Source organism: Mustela lutreola, chromosome 1 (genome assembly GCF_030435805.1).
Source record: "Mustela lutreola isolate mMusLut2 chromosome 1, mMusLut2.pri, whole genome shotgun sequence".
Taxonomy (NCBI): Eukaryota; Metazoa; Chordata; class Mammalia; order Carnivora; family Mustelidae; genus Mustela; species Mustela lutreola.
The window spans coordinates 102,854,915-102,882,313 of record NC_081290.1 but is presented as its reverse complement, the minus strand read 5'-3'; the positions used below and the strand labels follow the sequence as shown (position 1 = coordinate 102,882,313).

General features: G+C 33.9%; 1 protein-coding gene and 1 long non-coding RNA gene across 3 annotated transcripts in view; one reads left to right on the top strand and one right to left on the bottom strand.

The window, feature by feature from the left end:
- Positions 1-27,399, bottom strand: part of TBCK (TBC1 domain containing kinase) — a 211,745-nt gene that overhangs the window by 128,825 nt on the left and 55,521 nt on the right. For both annotated transcript variants that reach the window (XM_059171534.1, XM_059171529.1), the window contains exons 6-12: positions 22,116-22,257; positions 16,673-16,733; positions 7,380-7,441; positions 6,263-6,324; positions 3,808-3,956; positions 2,325-2,463; positions 935-1,034 (exon numbers count right to left, since the gene is read on the bottom strand). In XM_059171534.1, coding sequence (XP_059027517.1) covers positions 935-1,034; positions 2,325-2,463; positions 3,808-3,956; positions 6,263-6,324; positions 7,380-7,441; positions 16,673-16,733; positions 22,116-22,257 — 715 coding nt within the window. The remainder of the gene's footprint in view (positions 1-934; positions 1,035-2,324; positions 2,464-3,807; positions 3,957-6,262; positions 6,325-7,379; positions 7,442-16,672; positions 16,734-22,115; positions 22,258-27,399) is intronic.
- LOC131829607 (uncharacterized) overlaps positions 1-27,399 on the top strand; it is a 198,999-nt gene that overhangs the window by 136,252 nt on the left and 35,348 nt on the right. The window lies entirely within an intron of this gene.

Sequence of the window (27,399 nt, the reverse complement as noted above, 5' to 3'; positions counted from 1 at the left end):
TATAGAAATCAGAAGAAGGAGAAAGGAGGAAATTTCTGGAAATTTTCAAAATTAAAGACATGAAACAACAAAGATCCAGGAAACTTTACAAACATCAAGCAGGATAAATACCAAAAGAAAAAACTATGCCTAGTAATATCATATTCCTTAAAAGAAACCATCAAAAGTTAAAGGAAAAGCCATAGATTAGAAGATATATGCACTACACATAGCCAACAAAGACTCCACATATTTGGAATATATATTTTGAAGTCCTCAAATCAATAAGAAATCACCCAGTAGAAAAATTGATAAAAGATATGAACTAGTAATATATAGAAGAGGTAAACACACTACCAAGAAATATGAAGAGATTCATAACTGCATTATAATCAGTATTATAGCAAATTAGTATTATAGCAAAATATTATTCTATACCTTTTAGAGCAATGTATTTTTTTTAAGGTTTATTTATTTAAGAGAGAAAGAGAGAACAGGAGCAGGGGTTGGGGTAGGGAGGGGCAATGGGAGAGGAAGAAGCAGACTCCCCACTGAGCAGGGAGTTCCACGCAGGGCTTGATCCCAGGACCCCAGGATCATGACCTGAGCCTAAGGCAGACGCTCAACCAACTGAGCCACTCAGGTACTTCTAGAGCAATAATTTTGTAAAAATTTGATAATATCATGTGTTACCAAGTATATAGAAAATGAGAAACCTTATCCAATAATGGAAAAAAGATACAACTCCATTTGTGAATGATTGAACAGTTTGTACTAAAGCTGAAGATGTACAGATAGTATTTCCCAATAACGTCACTCCTGGGTATATACCTTAAAAGAACCTCTGACATATTTTATGAGATCAGGGAGAAATTCAAGGCTTCATGTATATCTTTAAGGTTTTATTTAAAAAAAGAAAAAATATGAGGTAGATTTGTCAAAACATCATTCTTACATTTCTTAGCTGGCATAAGGACAATGTCACGGTGGTGTCATCTAATAGTGAGCTTCTGTCTCGACCCTGTCCAAAGCTTTCACCATCTTCAAAGAGAAAACTGAAAAGAGATTTTAAAAAAATAATTATTTTAATGAGAACACAAAAAATGATTTATTGCTTCTGCTATAAAATAAAATTTATTCTAAATCATCATTCCCTCATCAAAGAAAGAAATTTTAGACTAAATGGATTAATTAAAAATATGTATTCAATATGTTTATATTTCACCAAACAATTCTAATTTTTAAATATAAATTGAGTTCATATGAATACAGTATACAAATAGAAAGTATTTTAGGAATACAAGAGTGTGATTTATTCTCTTTGCTCATGCAGATTCAATGCTAAAATTACTCTCTTGACAATATGCATATGTGCTCCTGAGGAAGTTTATATGAGTGAGAAATGATAAAAGAAGAAAGAAAAATCATGATAGTAACTTCTCAGGAGAAAGAATAGTGAATAATAAATGCATAAAATTTCTTTAGGATTTCAGAGAAATAATTTTGAGAATTTATATATACCTTGAAATTTCCATCATCTTATTTCCCAGTGTTCTGTTTAATTCAATGTGTGAGAAATAAAATTGACTGAAAAATCAGTTTAAGGGGGAAAATATAGAGACCCAGTAGTCTACTCAAATAATTAACCTAAAAATTTAACATGTGAAGAAAAAAATGATCAGCAGGTAACTTTTATAGTTACCTACAATGATCAAATCTAGTAGTAAAATCTAAAATTAAAATTTTAAAGCATTGGTGGAAACTTAAGAGATTTAGGTTCACATCTTTACGAATAAATACAAACAGCAATGGAACAGTAACAATTTTGGTACTTAGAGTTGTACTGTTAATTAACTTTCAGTCTAATTTATATGATGATGTCCAAGATCTTAAGCGGTTCTACAGTTTTCATAACAGTGATTTAGTACCATGATGATCTCTAGGACAATGAGGCCATAGAGTACATTTACAATTGTAACTGGAAATAAAAAATAGTTACTTATAATAGGCATACTAGTCTACTTTATTAACTCTCTCGAAATTACTATTCTGACTTGTACATTTTTCATTTTTGAACATCAATTATTAAAGCTATTCCATAATAATGGACCTACTTCAAATAGACCAGAAAGCAAATTATGTATTAAAATATTTAAAAATTTATTAAAATAATAAAATGTTAATGTGAATTCTTCAAATAAAAGCTTCAGCCAAAAAACCAAGGTATTGACTTCCAGTTGCTTTCATAATCACTTAATCGGAATGTCTAGCAAAGAAATCCCAAATTAAATAAAAATGTTATTACTAAATGTTTTTCACTTCTAAGAGAAACTTTCTTTCCTTACTTGGGGAGTGTGCAGATAGGTGGTTTAGACCGAATGATCTCCTTGTTGACCAGCTCTTTCTCCAAGTCACCTCCCGCTAAACACCAAAGGTAATACACTTCTTCAATAGATCTTTCTGCCAGGTAATCACTGTTTATATCTATTAATAGCAAATGGAAAAGAATCATAGCTATCATACTTTTTGTTTTTATCAAAAGGCAATAGGCATATTCTCAAAATTAATTGAAGAACACAGCAAGAATCCCTTTAATAAGAACATTCATACTATAAACTGCACAAAGGATGAAATGCAGATATACACATTGGATGTACATTCAGTTTCTTTGAGAAAAAATAGAATTTCTACCCTCTATATTAGAGTTATATGGGAAATATATTCTATATATTGGGTTCTGTGGGGGAAGGGATAAGGGCAGAAAGAAACACTTGGACAGTTAACTAATACAAACTATCCCATTCTTCATGTCTTGAGGCAATTGTTGCCTTTTCTGAAGAGTCTTTCTTACTGTCTCAGGCACACTATGATTCTACTGCACTATGTTCATATTGAATTTATCTATAATAGTAATATAAATGTTTATCTGCCTCTCCATTTGGCATGAATGTTACTTGAAGTTATAGTGCATGGAACATAGCAGGAACTCAAAAAAATATCTGACTGAATGAACGCTTAATAAATATTTCCTGCCACGACTTACATCTTGATAACTCTTCAATGTAAGAATATTATTGGTGCCACTAAAACACACATTCTGAGAATGGTAATCTTTATAGATGAATGAAAAGAAAAAAGCTGATATTCTCTTACAATGTGGAATATAACGGTATGGACTTCTACTGATAATATAATTTTTAGAGATCATTTTTAATAAATTATGTAGAATATGATATATGTATGTTGTAGTGGAAATTCCACTGGGAATTAGAAAGCAATATTGGCATTAAGATTTGAGATGAAAATAGGACTTTGGTTTGCATAATGAATTGTTTTTGGTGCCACTTCCTCAATTCTTAAAAGTTCTTTCTCCAAAGCAAGTTAAATTTAAAGGATTAAAAAGTTAGGTGGTGTAAGAGACTCTTAATCTCACAAAACAAACTGAGGGTTGTCAGGGGGAGGGGGATAGGGAGAGGGTGGTGGGGTTATGGACATTGGGGAGGGTATGTGCTATGGTGAGTGCTGTGAAGTGTGTAAACCTGGCGATTCACAGATCTGTACCCCTGGGGCTAATAATACATTATATGTTTATAAAAAATAAAAAATAATTATTAAAAAAAAGAAAGAAAGAAAGAAAGAGAAAAAAAAGAAAAGAAGTTAGGTGGTTATATTTTAAGCAAATCCCAAATTATCTCTGAATTCCCAGACAGGTATCCATAAAGCCTTACTAGTGTAATATATATGTTGTTGGTAAATACAAAACTGAAAGTAGGATAAAGGTACTTTCTTTAAAAATAAAACACTGTTTTCGGTCTTATTCATCATTACCTTTACATAGCTGACTGATATCCTCAGGCAGAGTCAAATCAGCACATCTCAAAGAAGATGAAAACAGACTGGCAGGTTTGGTAAAGGGAGTATATAAAGGTGACACTTCACTAAATACCTTGTCCTGCATTAAGTCATTGGCAGTTGGCCTTGAGAAAAATTTAAAACACACAGTAGGAATGAGATACAAATTTCATCAATAGAAATCCTTGGCATCACTTATTTAAAAAGTTACAAAATGTAGAAAATTACTTTTCAAATGATTTAATTATAATTTATGTTTACCAGGGTAAATCAACTTTCTTTTTTTCTTAAATTGCTGTGTAAAGCTGACCTTTTAATGTTCATTCCCTGATTTGTGTGTCTCATTACTCTCTTCAAAAGTAAAAAATCCCACATATCACAGTGGTACCAAATTAGCCAGTGCCTTACCTAATTTTGAAAATAGTGCTATGAAAAAAGATCACTGGAAATATGAATAATCTTCTTATATTGAAAAATCTGATAAGACACTTTGTAAAACTTTCATAATACATGGCTTTTGTATTATATGATGTAGGCCTGTTTCTGAATATGGTGTGAAATGAATCTTGTGGCTTTGGAAAAAAATTAGAAGAAAAATAACAAATTTCTACAGAGCTTCTTAATGTAAGGAAAAATGATAAGAGCTAGCATATAGTTTATATCAGGAGTCAGATAACTATTGTTCTTGGGTTAAATTCACCTACTGTCTATTTTTATATGGTCCATGAGCTAAAAATAGATTTTGTATTTTTAAATAGTTGAAAAAATCAAAATGCTATTATTTTGGATATGTGAAAATTATACAAAACTCAAGTTTCAGTATCTAAAAGTAAAGTTTTATTGGAACATAGCAACACTAACTCATTTAAGTATTGTCTTTGGCTGCTTTTAAGCTACAAGATCAGTGCTGTTACAGACTATGGTCCATGAAGTAAAAAATACTCACTCTCTGGTCCTTACCAAAAAGAGTTTGTTGATTCCCGAGTTAAATAAACACAACAGCACCTCGGGCTTTTTTTTTTTTTTTTTTGTAAAAATATGATTTGAGAATATATTTTATGATGTGGAGTTTAATATATCCACATTTAGAAATATCTGCACCTGCATTTAGAAGAATATGCTTGCTTCAATATGAAAAAAAGACTCATACTTTGCAACATTTCATGTGCATTTTTCTTTTTAGTTTAGCTAACCATGATTATTTCCCTGGTTATCTGCCAAATTTTCAATTAACATTATTGTCAGTGGATCCAGCCAAATTAACTATGGCAAAATGTACTTAGAAACTTGTGTCATGGATGATATTACAGCATACTGAAGGAACTATCACTAACTCCAATTGCCCATTAAATAACCAGCAATCAACCATAAAAAAACCAATGTTTCTTTAAGTTACTTACACACGGATCTGTGGTTGACAAATGTGAAGTAAATAAAATCTTAAATATCGACTGGCAATGTGTTTGATTTTTCTAAAGCACAAAAATAAACACTGGAAAATGCTCCTTAAAAAATTTGCTAGAATAATGGCACACATTCAAGGGGACAATTAAAAGTCTTAAATACACCACCAGTAGAGAAAATAATAATAATCTATCCTTAGCAGAGTCTAGATGAATACTTGTATATAAAAATGAAGTGACTGTACGCAAATGTTGAATTTTTTCCCTTTTGTGCTTTTTGCATCTTATAATCTATCAAAGATTATTACATATGAGCATCTTCATTTTTTACTTTTACCTTGACTATGATTTACCTGTGTTACTGAATATCTTAATTAAAATTCTAAACTAATAATGCCTTTTGGTTTTCTTCCTCCTCTCTTAATGTGGCATTAAACATAAAAACATAAAAATTATGTTTTTAATACCATTCCACTCTTCCTAACATGTATTGATAAAGATGTTTTTCTAAAGACTAATTAGAATATATTATTTTCAAATATCATATACTTAAGGAGTTTAGGAAAGACAACTGTAAGGCTAATAGTGATATCACCAAATGAAAACAAATAATAATACTTATAAGAAATCCTTTTATATTAACAATAATTATTAGTTGACCTCACCATTTATTGAAGTTTTAGGTTAAATACAATTGCCAATAAGCTTTTGTTGTAATTTCTCTTATGTCATTCATGTTTGGGAATATCTACAATTTAGCCGATTTTCTAATTGGAGACTAGGAAATGAACCAGTAACTTCTTTGGGAATGTGCCAGTTTTCTGACAGTGGTTTAATTACTGTTTTCTTCTTTTATTAATACATATTAGTACTATAACTAACAGTTATGATACTAGTGTCAATTATGTATTATTATATATATGTAAATATTCTCATTTAATCCATTACTATTATAAGTAATAAGAAAAACCACAAATACTTTTATACTAAAGATATCAGCATAATCTCTAAGTCTTAATAATATAAACCTCTTGGAAGGGTGGAAGGTGAGACACTTCTTCAAAAGATTTATCACATTTTCGGGAAGGTCCTGGTAAATTAAAAAAAAAAGAATTATTTAAAATGATCCATTTAAAAAAAACATATTTTACTCACACTAGTCAGAAAGACTAAAATTAACAAGTCAGGAAACAACAGATGTTGGCATGGATGCAGAGAAAGGGGAACCTTTTTACACTGTTGGTGGGAATGCCAACTGGTGCAGCCACTCTGGAAAACAGCATGAAGGTTCCCCAAAAAGTTGAAATCAGAGCTAACCTATAACCCAGCAACTGCACTACTAGAAGTTTATTGAAAGGACACAAACATCCTATAAACCCCAATGTTTATAGGATCAGTGTCCATAATAGCCAAACTATGGAAAGAACCCAGATGTCCACCAACAGATGAATGGATAAAGAAGATGGGGTATGTATACATAATAGGATATTATTCAGCTATCAAAAAGTGAAATCTTGTCATTTGCAAACAACGTGGATGGAACTAGAGGGTATTATGTTAAGTGAAATAATAAGTCAATCAGAGAAAGGCAATTGTTATATGATTTCACTCATGTGGAATTTAAGAAACAAAACAGAGGAGCAAAGGGGAAGGGAAAAATAAAACAAGACATGATCAGAGACGGGGACAAACCATGAGACTCTTAACCATAGAAAATAAACTAAGGATTGCTGGAGGGGAGGGGAGAAGGGAAGGGGAAACTGGTTGATGGGCATTAAGGAAGGCGTGTGATATAATGAGCACTTGGTGTCATATGCAACTGACAAATCACTAGATTCTACCTCTGAAACTAATAACATACTATATGCCAATTAAATTGAATTTAAATAAAACATTTTTTAAAAAGAAAAGAATTATTTAAAATGATCCATTTAAAAATATATTTTACTCAAATGTTTGCTATTCTAGGACATTTTGATTTTTCTAAAAAGTCTTTTTATTTGGACTTTATACTAATTTATATTAGCTTATCACTCTATGAAAAAACAAAAATCTGAACAGAAATAAACATAGCTTTAAAATAGCTTGCTGTTAGATCTCAAGTATACGAAATACATACATTTCAATAACAGATTAATAACAAACCTTTATGATGTCCAGACAACCATGCTCTTCGGCCAGAACTATTATAGTGTCATCTACGCAATCTATAAAACAAAAAAATTGTATAAGTAATGCTACTTATTTATCAGAACTGAACTCAGATAATTTTTTTAAAAATTGTGTTATGCAGTTTTGGAACCTGGAATATTAAAAGGCTTGTGACTTTGTTAAGTTTTGTTACATGTTTTGATAAAAATAAAGACTTTAAATACTAAATATTAATTGAATTATAGATACTAGAAGGTAGCCACATAAATAATGACAAAAAGCAGTGGTTCAAGATAAAGATTCTCTTGCTCTCCCTCCCTATATATGTAATGCACATATAGATATTACTCTTTTGCATTTACATAATTTGGAGAATGTATACATATCTCTGGGGATTTAAAGTATACATTTTACAATTCATATCAAAATATTAATACCAAACTTCAATGAACTAGAACAAACCATCCTAAAATCTGTATTGAGCCACAAAAGACCTTGAATAGCCAAAACAATCTTGAAAAAGAACAAAACTGGAGATATCATGATCCCAGATTTCAAGAAATACTACAAAGCTGCAGTAATCAAAACAGCCAACAAAAACCCCCAAAATCTTGCCATTTGCAATGACATGGATGGAACTAGAGGGTATTATGCTAAGTGAAATAAGTCAGTCAGAGAAAGACAAATATCATATGACTCTCAGATATGAGGAATTTGAGAGGAAGGGTGGGGCGTCGTTGGGGGAAGGGAGGGAAAAAAAGAAACAGAATGGGACTGCAGAGGAAGACAAACCATAAGAGACTCAATCTCAGAAAACAAACTAAGGGTTGCTGGGGGTGGTGGGGTTGGGAGAGGGTGGCTGGGTTATGGACATTGGGGAGGGTACGTGCTATGGTGGGTGCTGTGAACTGTGTAAGACTGATGATTCACAGACCTGTACCTCTGAAACAAATAATACATTATATGTTAATAAAAACAAACAAACAAACAAACAAAAACCAGTATGGTACTGACACAAAAACAGACTCACAGATCAACGGAACAGAATAGTAAGCCCAGAAATAAATTCATGCTTACAGGGCCAAATTTATCTTCCACCCAAGAGGCAAGAATATGCAATGGGAAAAAAGACAGTCTCTTCAACAAATTGTCTTAGGAAAACTGGACAGCCACATGCAAAAGATGAAACTGGACCACTTTCTTATACCATACACAAAAATAAACTAAAAATGTGTTAAGGACCTAATTGTAGGGGTGCCTTGGTGGTTCAGTCAGTTAAGCAACTGCCTTCGGCTCAGGTCATGATCTCAGCGTCCGGGGATTGAGCCCCTCAGTCGGCTCCCCGCTCAGAGGGAGTTTGCTTCTCCCTTTTCCTCTGCTCCTCCTCCCCATTTGTGCTCTCTCTGTGTCTCAAATAAATAAATACAATCTTAAAAAAAAAAAAAAAGGACCTGTGAGACCTGAAACCATAAAAATCCTAATAGAGATAACAGGCAGGAATTTCTCTGACATTGGCTGTAGCAGCATCTTTCTAGATATGTCCCCTGAGGCAAGGGAAACAAATGCAAAGATAAATTGCTGGGACTACATCAAAATAAAAAGTCTGTACAGTGATGGAAAAAACCAACAAAAATAAAAGACAACTATTGAAAGGGTAAAGATATTTGTAAATGACATATCTGATAAAGGGTTAGTCTCCAAAATATATAAAGAATTTAAACAACTCTTTAATCACTATATTGTAAACCTGAAACTAATATAACACTGTATGTTAACTATACTGTAATTTAAAATAAAATAAAAAAGAATTTATATAATTCACCATCTAAAAAAAAAATCCAACTAAAAATGGGCTGAAGATGTGAACAGACATTTCTCCAAAGTCATACAGGTGGTTAACAGACTCATGAAAAACGTGTTCAATATTACTCATAATCAGGGAAATGCAAAGTATAATCTCAATGAGATACCACCTCATACCTGTCAGGCTAAAATAAAAAAGTACAAGAAACGATAAATGTTGGCAAGGATGCGGAGAAAAAGGAACCCTTGTGTGCTACTGGTAGGAAAGCACACTGGTACAGTCTCTGTGAAAAACAGCATGGAGGCTCCTCAAAATATTAAAGATAGAAATAACATGATCCAGTAATCCCAGTACTGGGTATTTACCCAAAGAATAAAATACACTAATTCAGAAAGATATATGCACCCCTATGTTTATTGCAGCACTATTTATAACAGTCAAATTATGGAAGCAGCCCAAGTGTCCACTGATTATATGAATGGATAACAAAGATGTGGTGTGTATATACACAATGGAATATTACTTAGCTACAAAAAAACGCAGATTCTTGCCATTTACAGCAACATGTATGGGTATGGAGAGTATAACGCTAAGTGAAATAAGTTAGAGAAAGACAAGTACCATATGATCTCACTCATTTGTGGAACTTAAGAATCAAAACAAATGAAGAAAAAGAAATTAAAAAAAACAGACTCAACTATAGAGAAAAAACTGATGGTTACCAGAGAGGAGATGAGTTGGGGGGGCAGGTGAAATAGGTGAGGGAAATAAAAGTACATTTATCATGATGAGGACTGAGTAATGTCTATACATTGTTGAATCACTACATTGTACACCTGAAATTAATATAACACTGCATGTTAACTACACTGAAATTAAACTTATAAAAATAATAAAGTCTAAGTTTAGTCTGTAGAAAATATTAAGACATCTCTAAGACTCCTTAAAAGCCTTATTATCAATATTTGAAACTAAACATGGTAAATATGGTAACATTTTGTGCAATTATATTTATGATTCATTATTATTTGATATTTATTGATACTTTTCAGTACATATTCTTTTTTAAAAAATTTCTTTATTTTTTATAAACATATATTTTTATCCCCAGGGGTACAGGTCTGTGAATCGCCAGGTTTACACACTTCACAGCACTCACCAAAGCACATACCCTCCCCAATGTCCATAACCCCACCCCCCTTCTCCCAACTCCCCTCCCCCCAGCAACCCTCAGTTTGTTTTGTGAGATTAAGAGTCACTTATGGTTTGTCTCCCTCCCAATCCCATCTTGTTTCATTTACTCTTCTCCTACCCCCTTAACCCCACAGGTTGCATCACCACTTCCTCAATCAGGGAGATCATATGACAGTTGTCTTTCTCTGCTTGACTTATTTCACTAAGCATGATATACTCTAGTTCCATCCACGTTGTCGCAAATGGCAAGATTTCATTTCTTTCATTTCTTTTGATGGCTGCACAGTATTCCATTGTGTATATATACCACATCTTCTTGATCCATTCATCTGTTGATGGACATCTAGGTTCTTTCCATAGTTAGGCTAATGTGGACATTGCTGCTATAAACATTCGGGTGCACGTGCCCCTTGGGATCACTACGTTTGTATCTTTAGGGTAAATACCCAGTTGTGCAATTGCTGGGTCATAGGGCAGTTCTATTTTCAACATTTTGAGGAACCTCCATGCTGATTTCCAGAGTGGTTGCACCAGCTTGCATTCCCACCAACAGTGTAGGAGGGTTCCCCTTTCTCCGCATCCTCGCCAGCATCTGTCATTTCCTGACTTGTTAATTTTAGCCATTCTGACTGGTGTGAGGTGATATCTCATTGTGGTTTTGATTTATATTTCCCTGATGCCGAGTGATATGGAGCACTTTTTCATGTGTCTGTTGGCCATCTGGATGTCTTCTTTGCAGAAATGTCTGTTCATGTCCTCTGCCCATTTCTTGATTGGATTATTTGTTCTTTGGGTGTTGAGTTTGCTAAGTTCTTTATAGATTTTGGACACTAGTCCTTGATCTGATATGTCATATGCAAATATCTTCTCCCATTCTGTCAGTTGTCCTTTGGTTTTGTTAACTGTTTCCTTTGCTTTGATCTTGATAAAATCCCAATAGTTCATTTTTGCCCTTGTTTCCCTTGCCTTTGGCGATGTTCCTAGGAAGATGTTGCTGCGGCTGAGGTCGAAGAGGTTGCTGCCTATGTTCTCTTCAAGGATTTTGATAGATTCCTTTCTCAGATTGAGGTCCTTCATCCATTTTGAGTCTATTTTCATGTGTGGTGTAAGGAAATGGTCCAATTTCATTTTTCTGCATGTGGCTGTCCAATTTTCCCAACACCATTTATTGAAGAGGCTGTCTTTTTTCCATTGGACATTCTTTCCTGCTTTGTCGAAGATTAGTTGACCATAGAGTTGAGGGTCTACTTCTGGGCTCTCTATTCTGTTCCATTGATCTGTCTCTTTTTGTGCCAGTACCATGCTGTCTTGATGATGACAGCTTTGTAATAGAGCTTGAAGTCCGGAATTGTGATGCCACCAACTTTGGCTTTCTTTTTCAATATCCCTTTGGCTATTCGAGGTCTTTTCTGGTTCCATATAAATTTTAGGATTATTTGTTCCATTTCTTTGAAAAAGATGGATGGTACTTTGATAGGAATTGCATTAAATGTGTAAATTTCTTTAGGTAGCATAGACATTTTCACAATATTTATTCTTCCAATCCAGGAACATGGAACATTTTTCCATTTCTTTGTGTCTTCCTCAATTTCTTTCATGAGTACTTTATAGTTTTCTGAGTATAGATTCTGTGCCTCTTTGGTTAGGTTTATTCCTAGGTATCTTATGGTTTTGGGTGCAATAGTAAATGGGACTGACTCCTTAATTACTCTTTCTTCTGTCTTGTTGTTGGTGTAGAGAAATGCAACTGATTTCTGTGCATTGATTTTATATCCTGACACTTTACTGAATTCCTGTACAAGTTCTAGCAGTTTTGGAGCGGAGTCGTTTGGGTTTTCCACATATAGAATCATATCATCTGCGAAGAGTGATAGTTTGACTTCTTTGCCGATTTGGAAGCCTTTGATCTCCTTTTGTTGTCTGATTGCTGAGGCTAGGACTTCTAGTACTATGTTGAATAGCAGTGGTGATAAGGGACATCCCTGCCGTGTTCCTGACCTTAGAAGAAAAGCTTTCAGTATTTCTCCATTGAGAATATTTGCGGTGGGTTTTTCATAAATGGCTTTGATAATACTGAGGTATGTGCCCTCTATCCCTACACTTTGAAGAGTTTTGATCAGGAAGAGATGCTGTACTTTGTCAAATGCTTTTTCAGCATCTATTGAGAGTATCATATGGTTCTTGTTCTTTCTTTTATTGATGTGTTGTATCACATTTATTGATTTGCGGATGTTGAACCAACCTTGCAGCCCTGGAATAAATCCCACTTGGTCGTGGTGAATAATCCTTTTAATGTACTGTTGAATCCTATTGGCTAGTATTTTGTTGAGTATTTTCGCATCTGTGTTCATCAAGGATATTGGTCTATAGCTCTCTTTTTTGCTGGGATCCTTGTCTGGTTTTGGGATCAAGGTGATGCTGGCCTCATAAAATGAGTTTGGAAGTTTTCCTTCCATTGCTATTTTTTGGAACAGTTTTAGGAGAATAGGAATTAGTTCTTCTTTAAATGTTTGGTAGAATGCCCCCGGGAAGCCGTCTGGCCCTGGGCTTTTGTTTGTTTGGAGATTTTTAATGACTGTTTCAATCTCCTTACTGGTTATGGGTCTGTTCAGGCTTTCTATTTCTTCCTGGTTCAGTTGTGGTAGTTTATATGTTTCTAGGAATGCATCCATTTCTTCCAGATTGTCTAATTTATTGCCGTAGAGTTGCTCATAGTATGTTCTTATAATAGTTTGTATTTCTTTGGTGTTAGTTGTGATCTCTGCTCTTTCATTCATGATTTTATTTATTTGGGTCCTTTCTCTTTTCTTTTTGATAAGTCGGGCCAGGGGTTTATCAATTTTATTAATTCTTTCAAAGAACCAGCTCCTACTTTCATTGATTTGTTCGATTGTTTTTTTTTGGTTTTTATTTCATTGATTTCTGCTCTGATCTTTATGATTTCTCTTCTCCTGCTGGGTTTAGAGTTTCTTTCTTGTTCTTTCTCCAGCTCCTTTAGGTGTAGGGTTAGGTTGTGTACCTGAGACCTTTCTTGTTTCTTGAGAAAGGCTTGTACCGCTATATATTTTCCTCTCAGGACTGCCTTTGTTGTGTCCCACAGATTTTGAACCGTTGTGTTTTCATTATCATTTTTTTCCATGATTTTTTTCAATTCTTCTTTAATTTCCTGGTTGACCCATTCATTCTTTAGAAGGATGCTGTTTAGTCTCCATGTATTTGGGTTCTTTCCAAACTTCCTCTTGTGGTTGAGTTCTAGCTTCAGAGCATTGCGGTCTGAAAATATGCAGGGTATGATCCCAATCTTTTGATACCAGTTTAGACCTGATTTAGGACCGAGGATGTGATCTATTCTGGAGAAGAATGTGTATTCTCTTGCTTTGGGATGAAATGTTCTGAATATGTCTGTGATGTCCATCTGGTCCAGTGTGTCATTTAAGGTCTTTATTTCCTTGTTTACCTTTTGCTTGGATGATCTGTCCATTCCAGTGAGGGGAGTGTTAAAGTCCCCTACTATTATTGTATTATTGTTGATGTGTTTCTTTGATTTTGTTATTAATTGGTTTATATAGTTAGCTGCTCCCACGTTGGGGACATAGATATTTAAAATTGTTAGATCTTCTTGTTGGACAGACCCTTTGAGTATGATATAGTGTCCTTCCTCATCTCTTATTATAGTCTTTGGCTTAAAATCTAATTGATCTGATACAAGGATTGCCACTCCTGCTTTCTTCTGATGTCCATTAGCATGGTAAATTCTTTTCTACCCCCTCACTTTAAATCTGGAGGTGTCTTCGGGCTTAAAATGAGTTTCTTGGAGGCAACATATAGATGGGTTTTGTTTTTTTATCCATTCTGATACCCTGTGTCTTTTGATTGGGGGCATTAGCCCATTAACATTCAGGGTAACTATTGAGAGATATGAATTTCATGCCATTGTATTGCCTGTAAGGTCACTGTTACTGTAAATTGTCTTTGTTCCTTTCAGATCTACCACTTGTAGGCTCTCTCTTTGCTTACGGGACCCCTTTCAATATTTCCTGTAGAGCTGGTTTGGTGTTTGCAAATTCTTTCAGTTTTTTTGTTTTGGAAGCTTTTAATCTCTCTTTCTATTTTCAATGATAGCCTAGCTGGATATAGTATTCTTGGCTGCATGTTTTTCTCGTTTAGTGCTCTGAATATATCATGTCAGCTCTTTCTGGCCTGCCAGGTCTCTGTGGATAAGTCTTCTGCTAATCTAATATTTTTACCATTGTATGTTACAGACTTCTTTTCCCGGGCTGCTTTCAGGATTTTCTCTTTGTAACTAAGACTTGTAAATTTTACTATTAGGTGACGGGGTGTGGACCTATTCTTATTGATTTTGAGGGGCGTTCTCTGCACCTTCTGAATTTTGATGCTTGTTCCCTTTGCCATATTGGGTTATTTCTCTCCAGTATACCTTTTGCTTCCCTCTCTCTTTCTTCTTCTTCTGGAATCCCAATTATTCTAATGTTGTGTTGTCTTATGGTGTCACTTATCTCTCGAATTCTCCCCTCGTGGTCCAGTAGCTGTTTGTCCCTCTTTTGCTCAGCTTCTTTATTCTCTGTCATTTGGTCTTCTATATCACTAATTCTTTCTTCTGCCTCATTTATCCTAGCAGTGAGAGCCTCCATTTTTTATTGCACCTCATTAATAGCTTTTTTGATTTCAACTTGGTTAGATTTTAATTCTTTTATTTCTCCAGAAAGGGCTTTTATATCTCCCGAGCGGGTTTCTCTAATATCTTCCATGCCTTTTTCGAGTCCAGCTATAACCTTGAGAATCATCATTCTGAACTCTAGATCTGTAATATTACCAATGTCTGTATTGATTAGGTCCCTAGCCTTCGGTACTGCCTCTTGTTCTTTTTTCTGTGGTGAATTTTTCTGCCTTGTCATTTTGTCCAGATAAGAGTATATGAAGGAGCAAGTAAAATACTAAAAGGGTGGCAACAAGTCCAGGAAAATATGCTTTAACCAAATCAGAAGAGATCCCAAATCATGAGGGGGGTGAAAGGGGATACAAAGAGGTTCAGAAAGAAAAAAATAAATAAATAAAGATAAGAAACAATTAAAAAAAGAAAACGAATAAAGAAAAAGTATAAAAAAGAAAAATATATATATTAGATAAACTAGATAAAAAATGTTAAAAAAGAAAAGGGTAAAAGTTAAAAAAATTTAGCAAAAGAAGAGAAAAAAATTGAAAAAGAAAAAAAAAATTAAATTAACTGCAAGTCTAAAGAATCATGTGGAGAAAGCCATGAGTTCTGTGCTTTGCTTTCTCCTCCTCTGGAATTCTGCTGCTCTCCTTGGTATTGAAACTGCACTCCTTGGTAGGTGAACTTGGTCTTGGCTGGATTTCTTGTTGATCTTCTGGGGGAGGGGCCTGTTGTAGTGATTTTCAAGTGTCTTTGCCCCAGGCAGAATTGCACCACCCTTACCAGGGGCCGGACTGAGTAATCTGCTCGGGTTTGCTTTCAGGAGCTTTTGTTCCCTGAGTGCTTTCCGTAGAGTTCTGGAGGACGGGAATAAAAATGGCGGCCTCCTGGTCTCCGGCCTGGAGGAGCCGAGACCCCGGGGCCCCACTCCTCAGTGCGCCCTTAGAGAACAGCACCCAGTAACTCACTCCCGTCTGCCTGACCTCTGGCCACGCTCCGAGCTCACAGAGCCTCAGTACATATTCTTATTTGTAAACCCTATTAACATGGACATCAATTTGTCACTCTTTTACATAAAGTGCTCTATCAATTTTTCTCTCCTTTATTACCGCATGTGCTTAATTTATTATACTCTGAAGTAGATTACATACATTTATGTAAACTTGAATTAAATATTAAGATCTAATATACATATAAACTAAATGAGCTTGTCATAAGCAAAAATATTCTTCTCAGTCATTATTCACACATGATTCATCAAATAGAAACTCAAAACTTAAGCTATGTTTTCTGAAGGTAAACTACTACAGAGAAGTTTATTTATTCTCATATTTTGATTTCAGAACTTAGTTTACTTGGCTAGATCATGAAGCTAAGAAAATACTTATCTACATTATAATTTCTTAATGAGTAAGGAAAGCACTACAGTAATACTTCAGAAGGCACGCTTAAGTTGTCCTATTAATGCTTACCACTGATCATTAGAACATTAAAGAAATTCAGGATATTTCAGTGTATTCACTTTTTTAGAACACATTCTTAATGTGTATGATTACTAACAGTCACTAAAGATTATATTTGTAGTTGAAACATAATCATTTGTGAGACACTTACCCAATGTAAGCAAAAATTTTAGTCTTTCAGAAATATCCAAGCTCTGAAATAATTTTCTTCCCTGAATAAAACAGGAAAACAAATTCATGTTAACATTTACATCTTTTTTCAGGGAGGCACTTTTTCCCCTCAGAGATGAAAATGATTTTATCAGGTATCTCTTTTTTTCTTCAGAGGTTTTATTTGACTTTTAAAATAGTGTCACTAAGGAAAAATTATCAGTTTGACATTCAAACATTTCATATATTTAAGGATCATTATATTCTAGTTTAGAATCAAACATTCTTCACTTTTGAGAGCTATATATATCTGGTTGTCTAGAGAGATTCCAGGCCACCAGGTGCCTTATGTAAGGGACTGAGATGACCCTGGGAAAGATTCATATTATCCTTACATTTACCCAACTAATTCTTACTTATATATCATTATCCAGGTAATCTGCTGTCTCCATTAAGAAACATTCAATGACATGCCTTCCTCCTCCCACAATGAATTAGACAATCAACCTTTGTGCTCCCATAGCACCTGCTATATTTATTTTAAGATACATATATTGTATTTTAATTGTTTCCTTTATTCAGTTTCAGGGTGCTTCTTGAAATAGAGTCTGGAGTCAGTCATAACTTCAACAATTAATGTGTCAAGCAACAATTGTGTGCCAAATTGGACTTCTGGCCACAAGCTATATAACCTGGGCAAATACTTAACCTCCTTAGGTTACACTTTTCTCATTTATAAAACTGGAACGTTAACTATACATGCCATAGAGGTTGCAGTGAAGATTACAGAATGTATAAAAAAGTGCCTCACATTTTTTGCACATAGAAAATCATTCATAAATGTTGGCTATTATTATTATTATTTTTTTTTACAAACAAATTAAACGTATAGGACCCTTTAAGTATTCTTAGAAGGAAAGTCTTAAGAATATAGCCTGGTCTTTATGTGGAGAAAAAAAAGACCATTTTTGTTTTGTTTTGTTTTGTTTTTTAATAAAGAGAGAGCAAAAAGATTCCTTAAAGTGTTGGCCCCTGCTCCCGTTCTCTTGGAGCTGACTTGTTAGTGCCTCATTCTTCTCCCATGCCCTGTCAGGAGGCGGCATTAAAGACTTATGAAATTAGGGTCACCTGGTTGGCTCAGTAGGCTAAGTCTCTGCCTTAGGCTCGGGTCATGGTCTCAGGGTGCTGGGATTGAGCCCCGTATCAGGCTCTCTGCTCAGCGGGAAACTTGTATGCCCCTCTCTCTCTGCCTGCCTATCCACCTACTTGTGGTCTCTCTCTCAAATACATAAAATCTTAAAAAAAAAAAAAAGACTTATGAAATTAGAACTACAGATAGATCAGTGAAAAAAAGTTGCCATTCCTCTCTCAATTTTTTACATTATCTTATTAATCTTTAAGAAATACAAGTTTGATTTTATCAATATCTTCTTTAAAAACTTAAATGGTCCCCCAAGCCGCCTTATGTAACTTAAATATAAACTTCTCAATTTAGCATTCAAAATCTCCTAGATATCTTTTCAATCTAGGTTCTTACTATGTATCTACCTGTGATGAACACACACTCACACACACACACACACACACACACACACAGCAGTTCAATTTGATTACTTGCAATACAGTGCATATACTCTGTATGATGATATGATATGACTGATGATTACATAAGATCATATGATTTTGGCTTATGTTATTTTCCTACAGTAATTTTTCTTCATTGTTATCAAAATTTTATACATATCCTTAATTGCATTGCCACTCTTGAATGTTAATTTTGTGAGTTAAAGATTTCAAAATTCAAATTACTTTCTCTCAGCATTTTGATGACATTGTGCCACTGTTTTCTAACATCCAAATTACTAAGAGGTTTAACGTCAATCTCATTCTTGGTAGGTAGTATGTCTTTTCTGATACATTTTAAGATTTTCTCACTGACACTGATAAAGTCATCATAGCTTACTAAAGGCAGGCTGGTGTGTTAAGAGTACAGCTTTGGGTATAGTTGATGGGTACAGATCTGCTCAAGTACTTATTATGATGTAACTAGGACAGGCTGATTAATTTTTCTGTACCTCAATTTCCTGATCTGTAAACTAAAGATAACTATTAGATAAATTTTATAAGACTGTTGTGAGTACTGATTGAGATAACAGAGATTAGAAATGTATCTGACTTTTGAAAAGTTCTTAATAAATGTTACCCACTATTTCATTACTGGTTGTCTCGTAAAAGTTTAGTATATGATTTCTAGGTATTTGTTGTTGTATGTTGTGCTTTTTAAAAAAAAACTGTTTTATAAGGTAATTAGAGGATTCTTTCAAACGAAGAAATTTATACTCAGCTTCTGATACTACTATATGACAGATATGAGAATATCTGGCTCTATCCTCCCTATTTATTTATTTAAGATTTTATCTATTTATTTGACAGAGAGAGAGATCACAAGCAGGCAGAGAGGCAGGCAGAGAGAGAGGGGTAAGCAGGCTGCTTAGCAGGGAGCCCGATGCAGGGCTCAATCCCAGAACCCTGAGATCATGACCTGAGCCAAAGATAGATGTTTACCAACTGAGCCACCAGGATATCCCTCCCCGTGTCTTTTAAAATTTATATTTTCAATCTCTTTATTTCTTTGTGACATAATCTAGGATAATTACTCAGCTTTACTTTCTACCTTCAATGTGTCTAGTTTCCTCTGATCCATCTAGTTATTTCAATAGTTACATTTTTTTCTCTTAAAATTCTTAACTGGTTCTTCTTTTCAGTAAATATTCTTGATGAATAGTTTCTATAATTGTTTCACAAACGGAACTGTTTCCTTTATCTCCTAAAGAACACATACTTTTATATTAAAGTCCTTTCAAAGGTGTAAATTCTTCTATTTGTTGTTTCTTTTTTATTGCAGATATATGTATTTATATCATATATCATATAGTAGATGCATTGTTTTAGGTGTTTGGTATTTCCTAGATATGTACTCACCTATATACATCTTCTGGACTATGGAAACTTCTGGGCAGCAGGGTGGCTATATAGCCTTCTAGTGACATAGCAAGAATTTCCTAGCAAACCTGTTTTGGTATCGTTTTTCCTCTATTTCCCAGGGCTCCTAGTGTACAAACATTCCCTTTTTAGTTATTAGTGTGCTATTAATGTATATATTAATATTTTTATCAATTTTAAAGTTTTGATGAGGTAGAGGGAGATTTAAGCTTATGTTCAATATGCCATTCTAAAGCTAGATGGTCTAAACTTAAGTATCACTTAAAATGTCATGAAATCCCTATTATGAAATTAATATTTCCTTTCTTGGAATTCACATAAATATTCTGTGTTTATCTTCGATGTTTATGGATTTGAATTAAATTATAAGCTCTTTGACAATGTGTCTTAATCACAGTTTACCGCCTATTGCATCCGTCATGATATACACAGAGTAATTAGTCATCTACATTTGTTGAACTGAATTACTCATACAAGACACACCCCGGGGGTGCCTGGGTGGCTCAGTGTGTTAAAGCCTCTGCCTTCGGCTTGGGTCATGGTCCCAGGGTCCTGGGATCAAGCCCCGCATCGGGCTCTCTGCTCAGTAGGGAGCCTGCTTCCCTTCCTCTCTCTGCCTGCCTCTCTTCCTACTTGTGATTTCTGTCAAATAAATAAATAAAATCTTAAAAAAAAAGACACACCCTGATCATTAGTAAAGAGTTTAGATATATGTGATGTAATAAAAAGGAAAAGCTGTATATTTCACATTTACACTTACACTTCACATTCAGCATTCCAGTAAGAGTTTTCATTTAGGCTATGATTTTATTTTTTTTATTTTTTATTTATTTATTTTTTTAAATTTTATTTGACAGAGAGAGAGAGATCACAAGTAGGCAGAGAGGCAGGCAGAGACAGAGGGGGAAGCAGGCTCCCTGCTGAGCAAAGAGCCCGATGCGGGGCTGGATCCCAGGACACTGAGATCATGACCTGAGCTGAAGGCAGCGGCTTAATCCACTGAGCCACCCAGGCGCCCCTAGGCTATGATTTTAAACAAAAGTGAGATTTGCTATCATTTAATATCAATGAAAAGTAAAACGACATTTTCCCTTACAAAAAGCAGTGCCAATACGTAAATTATTTTATGATTAAAAGTATAATCATAAAATATTATGATATTTTTCTTAATCATAAAATATTTTAGTACAATAAAAGATAACAGTGATGGACTATTTGCTATGTAACGCACCATACTTGTTTCATTTAGTTTTTCTAACAACTATGTAATATAGACAAAAATTTCTGCTTGTAAAGACCTCAATGTCCGAGTAAAGTACACAAATGTGACACATGCTATAATAGAAGAGGACAGCAAGGAAGATAAGGACCTAATGCTGGCAGGTATTTGAAAGTAGGACTGAGAGACTGTTAGTTGTCCCTCCAAATCCATTCTCATTGCTTTCTCAATATTTATGTGTCCCAGCTAAAGAGTGTATTTTTAGTGTCCCTTGTACAGATGTGCCATGTGGCCACATAAGTAAATTGTAACCAATGAAATGTAAAGGGTTGACATTTGCACTTTTAGATCATCTTCTTAAAGAACAATTATCATGAACTCACTTATCTCCTTCCCTTATGCCTAAAAAATGATAAAGAAACAACTTTGGAAACCAGACGTTTGAGATTGGTGGAGCCATAGCCTAGCTTTGTGCACAACATGGACTGCTGTTAAATCAGGGAAAGAACATCCATGTTCTTTAAGCTACTATATTTTTAATTTCTTTCTTTTCAATAGCTACTTAGTCTTTGCCCTAATAAATATAGAGAATATCTGAGAAAGACCTCATAAAACACAATTCAACTACTAAGTGATTCTTGTAAGAAAACAAGAGGAGAGAAGAAGGTATTTTGGGAAAAAAGAATACCACAGAAAGGGGGACCATGAAGATATCAAAGAGTATACATAGCTTTAGGGTAACTCTTTCTAGAACTGTTTAATTTTTTATACTTAGTACAGTATAAATTCTTTATATTTAGTAAAGTATAAACACTTTATAAAGATACCAAAATGATAAGCAAATAAATTGTCAAACAGGATTTTTTAATAAGTCATACTGAGATTTAAGCCTTTTTCCCCTTATATCTAGTCAAACCACAAAGCAAAAATATGTTACTAAATAGCTTTCTTATCAGAAAACCTATTTTAGGGGTTGCTGGGTGGCTCAGTCATTAAGTGTCTGCCTTCGGCTCAGGTCATGATCCTAGGGTCCTGGGATTGAGCCCCACATCAGGCTCCCTGCTCAGCAGCATGCCTACTTTTCCCACTCCCCCTGCTTGTATTCCCTCTCTCGCTGTGTCTTTCTGTCAAATAAATAAATAAAATCTTAAAAAAAAAAGAAAAACTTATTTTAATAAGCACAAAATTTCTTTTTATCAGTTTAATATTTCTCTATACATACCACACAAAGCTCAAATAAAATGATTCCAAGAGACCACACATCTGATTTGGGGCCAGAAGGCAATGGTTTTTCACTTGACACATGATCAGTGGTTTTGAAAATTCCTTGTGCAATTACCTCAGGTGCCAAGTATGATGGATATCTGCAATGATACATTAAACAAATGAATAGTTACTACAAACTACAAAGGGAGAAAAAGTAGTACTACATGTTTACTATCTGTTTGATAAGATCTATGTAAAAGTCCAGTGCAATTAAATTAAAAATTTTTGCTAGGAAGATTTTAATCTAATCATCATAATATAGGTCTTTCATGTCCAGAAAACAAGAGAAAATACATATGCATCCTAAATAATTTTAAAATTATTGTGTCTCTCTGAAGCATTAATTCCTTTCATTGCTTTCCTCTCTTTTTAATACATTGCCATCTTGTAGTAGTCTGTTTTCAGGTGTTTTATTTTCCTCCTTATTGCCTGTCTTCTCCTTACACTTAACTATTAATTAAAGTGCATTTTATCTTGGAAAATAGTACATATTCTTTTGAGTAGTAGAAATGTCAATATCTTTAAAGAAACATAAACTGAAAACTAAAATTCTCTCCCATTTCTGTGCTCTAGGCACCCCTACGTATTTATAGATATAGATAAACTTGACCATCCATCACCACTACCCCACAGGGCAGCATACTATACATTTTACTTTGCACAACTTTTTTTTTTTTTCATTTAAAGTATATTTTAGATATTATTCTATAAAAATAAGTCTAGACTGTCTTATTCTCTTTGAAAACTGCCAACAATTTTATTGTACTAATAATGCACATAATTAAAAAATGCACTAAATTTATTTGACAAAACACTGAAGAACATTTTGGAAGTTTCATTCCTACATGGATAATCAATTGAGCCCTATTCCATTTACTGAAAATGCTATCTACTCCCAACTAGTCCACAGTATCAGTTTCTACCACAAAGAAAATCTCTACATACATGTTGATCTGGATCTTGGCTCCCTATTTTGTTCCACTGGTAAATTTGCTGACACCATACCATTATACTATCTTAAGTCTATAACATTATATTAGTAATTGTCAACAATTGCTAAGACTAGTCCTCTCAAAACACACACATCTTTTCCCAAAATCTATAAGGAACTTACCAAACTCAACACCCAAAGAACAAGTAATCCAGTCAAGAAATGGGCAGAAGACATGAACAGACTTTTCTCCAAAGAAGATGTACAAATGGCCAACAGACACATGAAAAAATGCTCAACACCATCACTTAACATCAAGGAAATACAAATAAAAAACAATGAAATACCACCTCACACCAGTCAGAATGGCTAAAATTAACAAGTCAGGAAACAAGAGATATTGGTAAGGATGTGAATAAAGGGAAATCCCTTTACACTGTTGGTGTGAATGCAAGCTGGTACAGCCACTCTGGAAAACATTATGGAGGTTCCTCAAAAAGTGAAAACAGAGCTACCCTATGACCCAGCAATTGCCCTACTAGGTATATACCCCAAAGTTACAAATGTAGTGATCTGAAGGGGCATATGCACCCCATTGTTTATAGAGCAATATGTCCACAATAGCCAAACTATGGAAAGGGCCAGATGTCCAACAACAGATGAATAGATAAAGAAGATGTGGTCTGTATATATACAATGGAATATTACACAGCCACAAAAATGAAATATTGCCATTTGCAACAACGTGGATGGAACTAGAGGGTATTATGCTAAGCAAAATAAGTCGGTCAGAGAAAGACAAGTGTAATATGATTTCACTCATATGTGCAATTTAAAAAATGAAACAGAGGAATAAAGGGGAAGGGAAGAAAAAATGAAATGAGATGAAATCAGAGAGAGGGACAAACTGTAAGAGACTCTTAACCATAGGAAATAAACTGAGGGTTGCTGGAGAGGAGTGGGGTCAGGAATGGAGAAAATGGGTGATGGGCATGAAAGAGGGCATGTGATGTAATGAGCACTAGGTGTTATATGCAACTGATGAATCATTGAACTCTATCTCTGAAATTAATAATATATTATATGTTAATTAATTGAATTTAAATTAAAAAATAAAACGTTGGCTCTCCCCCACTCCCCCAAAAACCACATAAACCTTTTAATTTCTCTGTAGGAGTGTCTCAGTACTTTTCAGATGTTTGTTCTCTCTATATATACATTTAGAACTAGCTTGTCAACTTGTTTCTCCCTCCCTTTCTCTCTCTCTTACACGCACACAGAGCTGGAATTTTTATTGAAATTAGATCAAATGTAACACAGGTTGGGGAGAATTGGCATTTTTCTGATACATACCCTAACAATCTATGAGCAAGTATCTATATTTATTTAGGCCTTTCATAATGTCTTTAAAAAAAGATTTATATTTCTTTCACAGAGGTGCTTTCACAGAAGTGAAATACCTGCTTAGATTCTTTTTAGGTATTTCACATTCTTTTGCTGATGTGTAAATAATTTCTTTGTATTAATTTTGTATCTAGCAACACCGCTAAACCCTCAACATTTATGGGAGAATTCTTTTGAGTAGTCTGTAGATAAGCAAATCAGTTATGCTTAACTGATTTGTTTATAGTGACAGTTTTGTTTCCTCCTTTCTATAACTTTTAGTTTTTTTGCTGCCTTCTGTGGTAAAATTGCTAACATGAAAATAACTGCTGATAGTTGACCTCTTTGTCTTTTTTTTTTTTAAGATTTATTTATTCATTTAGTTGAAAGACAGAGATCACAAGTAGGCATAGAGTCAGGCAGAGAGAGGAGGGGAAGCATGCTCCCTCCTGAGCAGAGCCCGATGGGGGGTTCGATCCCAGGACCCTGGGATCATGATCTGAGCTGAAGGCAGAGGCTTTAATCCACTGAGCCACCCAGGTGCCCTTATCCTCATCTTTTAAAAATACTTTTAACCTTTCACCATCATAGTTTCTCTGCAGAAATTTCTGTCAGTGTTAACCATGAAGAAATTTTGAACATTTTGAACACTTCTTCTTTTTATTACAAAAAGAACGAATGATTCTTTTCTTTTTATATGTTAATGAGTTTAAATACATTAATTAATTACCTAATGTTTAACCAACCTTGCATTCCTGGACTTTTTATTTCTAGTAATTTCACTTTGAAAATTGAAAATTTTATTTTCTTTATATATAATTTATAATATTTATAATAAATTATAAATTTTACAAATAAAATTTCATTATATATCTATATATAAATATATCTATATATTGATTTATATAAAATTTCTTTTCCTTGCCCAACTGCATTCATTCGTGCCAGGTATACACTGGCAAATGATAGTGGTGTTAGTAAATATTTTGTTTTAAACCTATTAACTTCGGGGTTGAAATCTATCTACTAACAGGGAGATATAAATAGATGGGTGATTTTCACTACATTAAGGAAATAGTTACATAGTCCCTTTTTATTAAGAATTTAATAAAGAATGTTATGATAAATCTATCAGTTGTTTTTAAGAGACTACAGAAATGATTACTTGATCTTTTTTACTTTTGATATATTGTCCTATTGAATTATGTTTATAGATTGCCTAAACCATCTGTATATTGGTAGAATAAACCACACTTGATAGTTATCTTCTATATGCTTCTGGTTCTTGTTGACTTTTCTATTAGAATTTTTTATATTAATATAACATACTTATATTATATAATAATAACAGATAATCAAGTATGGGTATGATTTATATTTAAATATTTTATGTGGTACCTAGGGAAGACCAGGATTAATGTTATACTAGCTTATGAAAAAGGATATTGCAAGCTTTTCCTTTAAAAATAACCTTGAGGGCGCCTGAGTGGCTCAGTTGGTGAAGTGATTACCTTCAGCTCAGGTCATGATCCCGGAGTCCTGGAATTTAGTCCCACATCAGGCTCCCAGCTCCATGGGGAGTCTGCTTCTCCCTCTGACCTTTTATCCTCTCATGCTCTCTCTCACTCTCTCTCAAATAAATAAATAAATAAATAAAATAAAAATAAGCTTGAAATGTATAGTATTGTAATTTAAATGGCAACAAACTTAACCACTAGGCACAGGTTGGTAGAATTTGCCTGTGAGTCAGTCCAGGTATCTCTGTAGGGAGAGGTAATTCCTTCTACATTTCTATAATTGGTATTAGATTTTAAACTTTTCTTTGGGATTAACTTTTGGTATTTTCATATTGTATTTCCCTTTCTTTTATTCTAGTTTTCAAATTTGCTCAGAGCTAAGCAAAAAAATAATTTATTGAGTCTTCTAATGTTCTCTACCTCTCTAGTTATTTTTCCTTTACTATATCTTATTTTGTGCATTTGAGTAAGCCATCTTTTTGCTGATTAGGCTAACTAATAAATTTTTTTAAAGATTTTATTTATTTATTTGACAGAAATCACAAGTAGGCAGAGAGGCAGGCAGAGAGAGACAGGTAAGCAGGCTCCCTGCTGAGCAGAGAGCCTGATGTAGGGCTCGATCCCAGAACCCTAGGATCATGACCTGAGCCGAAGGCAGAGGCTTTAACCCACTGAGCAACCCAGGTGCCCCTAATACATGTTTTTATTACAGATGCATTTCTTTTTGTGTCTCAGTACTTTACTATAGTCTGGTGATAGATGTTATAGAAACTTGGTATAGGTTAACTTCAGTATACTTTACTAAAGATAAACATTTGTATTTATAAAGTACAGTAAAGTTTTTGGCAGGAAATTCAATGGTAAATATAAAGGAATTGGTAAGAAAATCGTGTTATTGTATAAAATATTTTCCTATCACACTAAAACACTATTAATGTCTTCTGTCTTCTAAACTCATAAATGTAAGTCATTTTATTTAATAAAAAAGACAAAGTCTTTATAAACAGTATATTTTATAAAATGTGTCAAACTGCTAACTTTAATTTTCTAATGAATTCATTTTATGATTAATTCCACAAAACCTTAAGTTGATCTGCTGAGATGGAAATTATTTCTCCTCTCAGTGAATCCCCATGGTATTTTATCTGTATCTTTCTTATAGTTTTCAAATGATTATAAGATACTTACTTTACTTGTTTTATATATGACATAAAAGTCTATACACAATATGTAATACTATACATTTTTATGTTTTGTTTTTGTTTATGCTTATATTTAGTATACAAAAATTTACCCTCCTTTAATACAAACAAACTTGAGGGCACTGGTGTATCTTATTCATTTTTATAAACCTTCAACAACTACCAATAAAATTTAAATATAAGATATGTTCAGTAAATTTTTGTTAA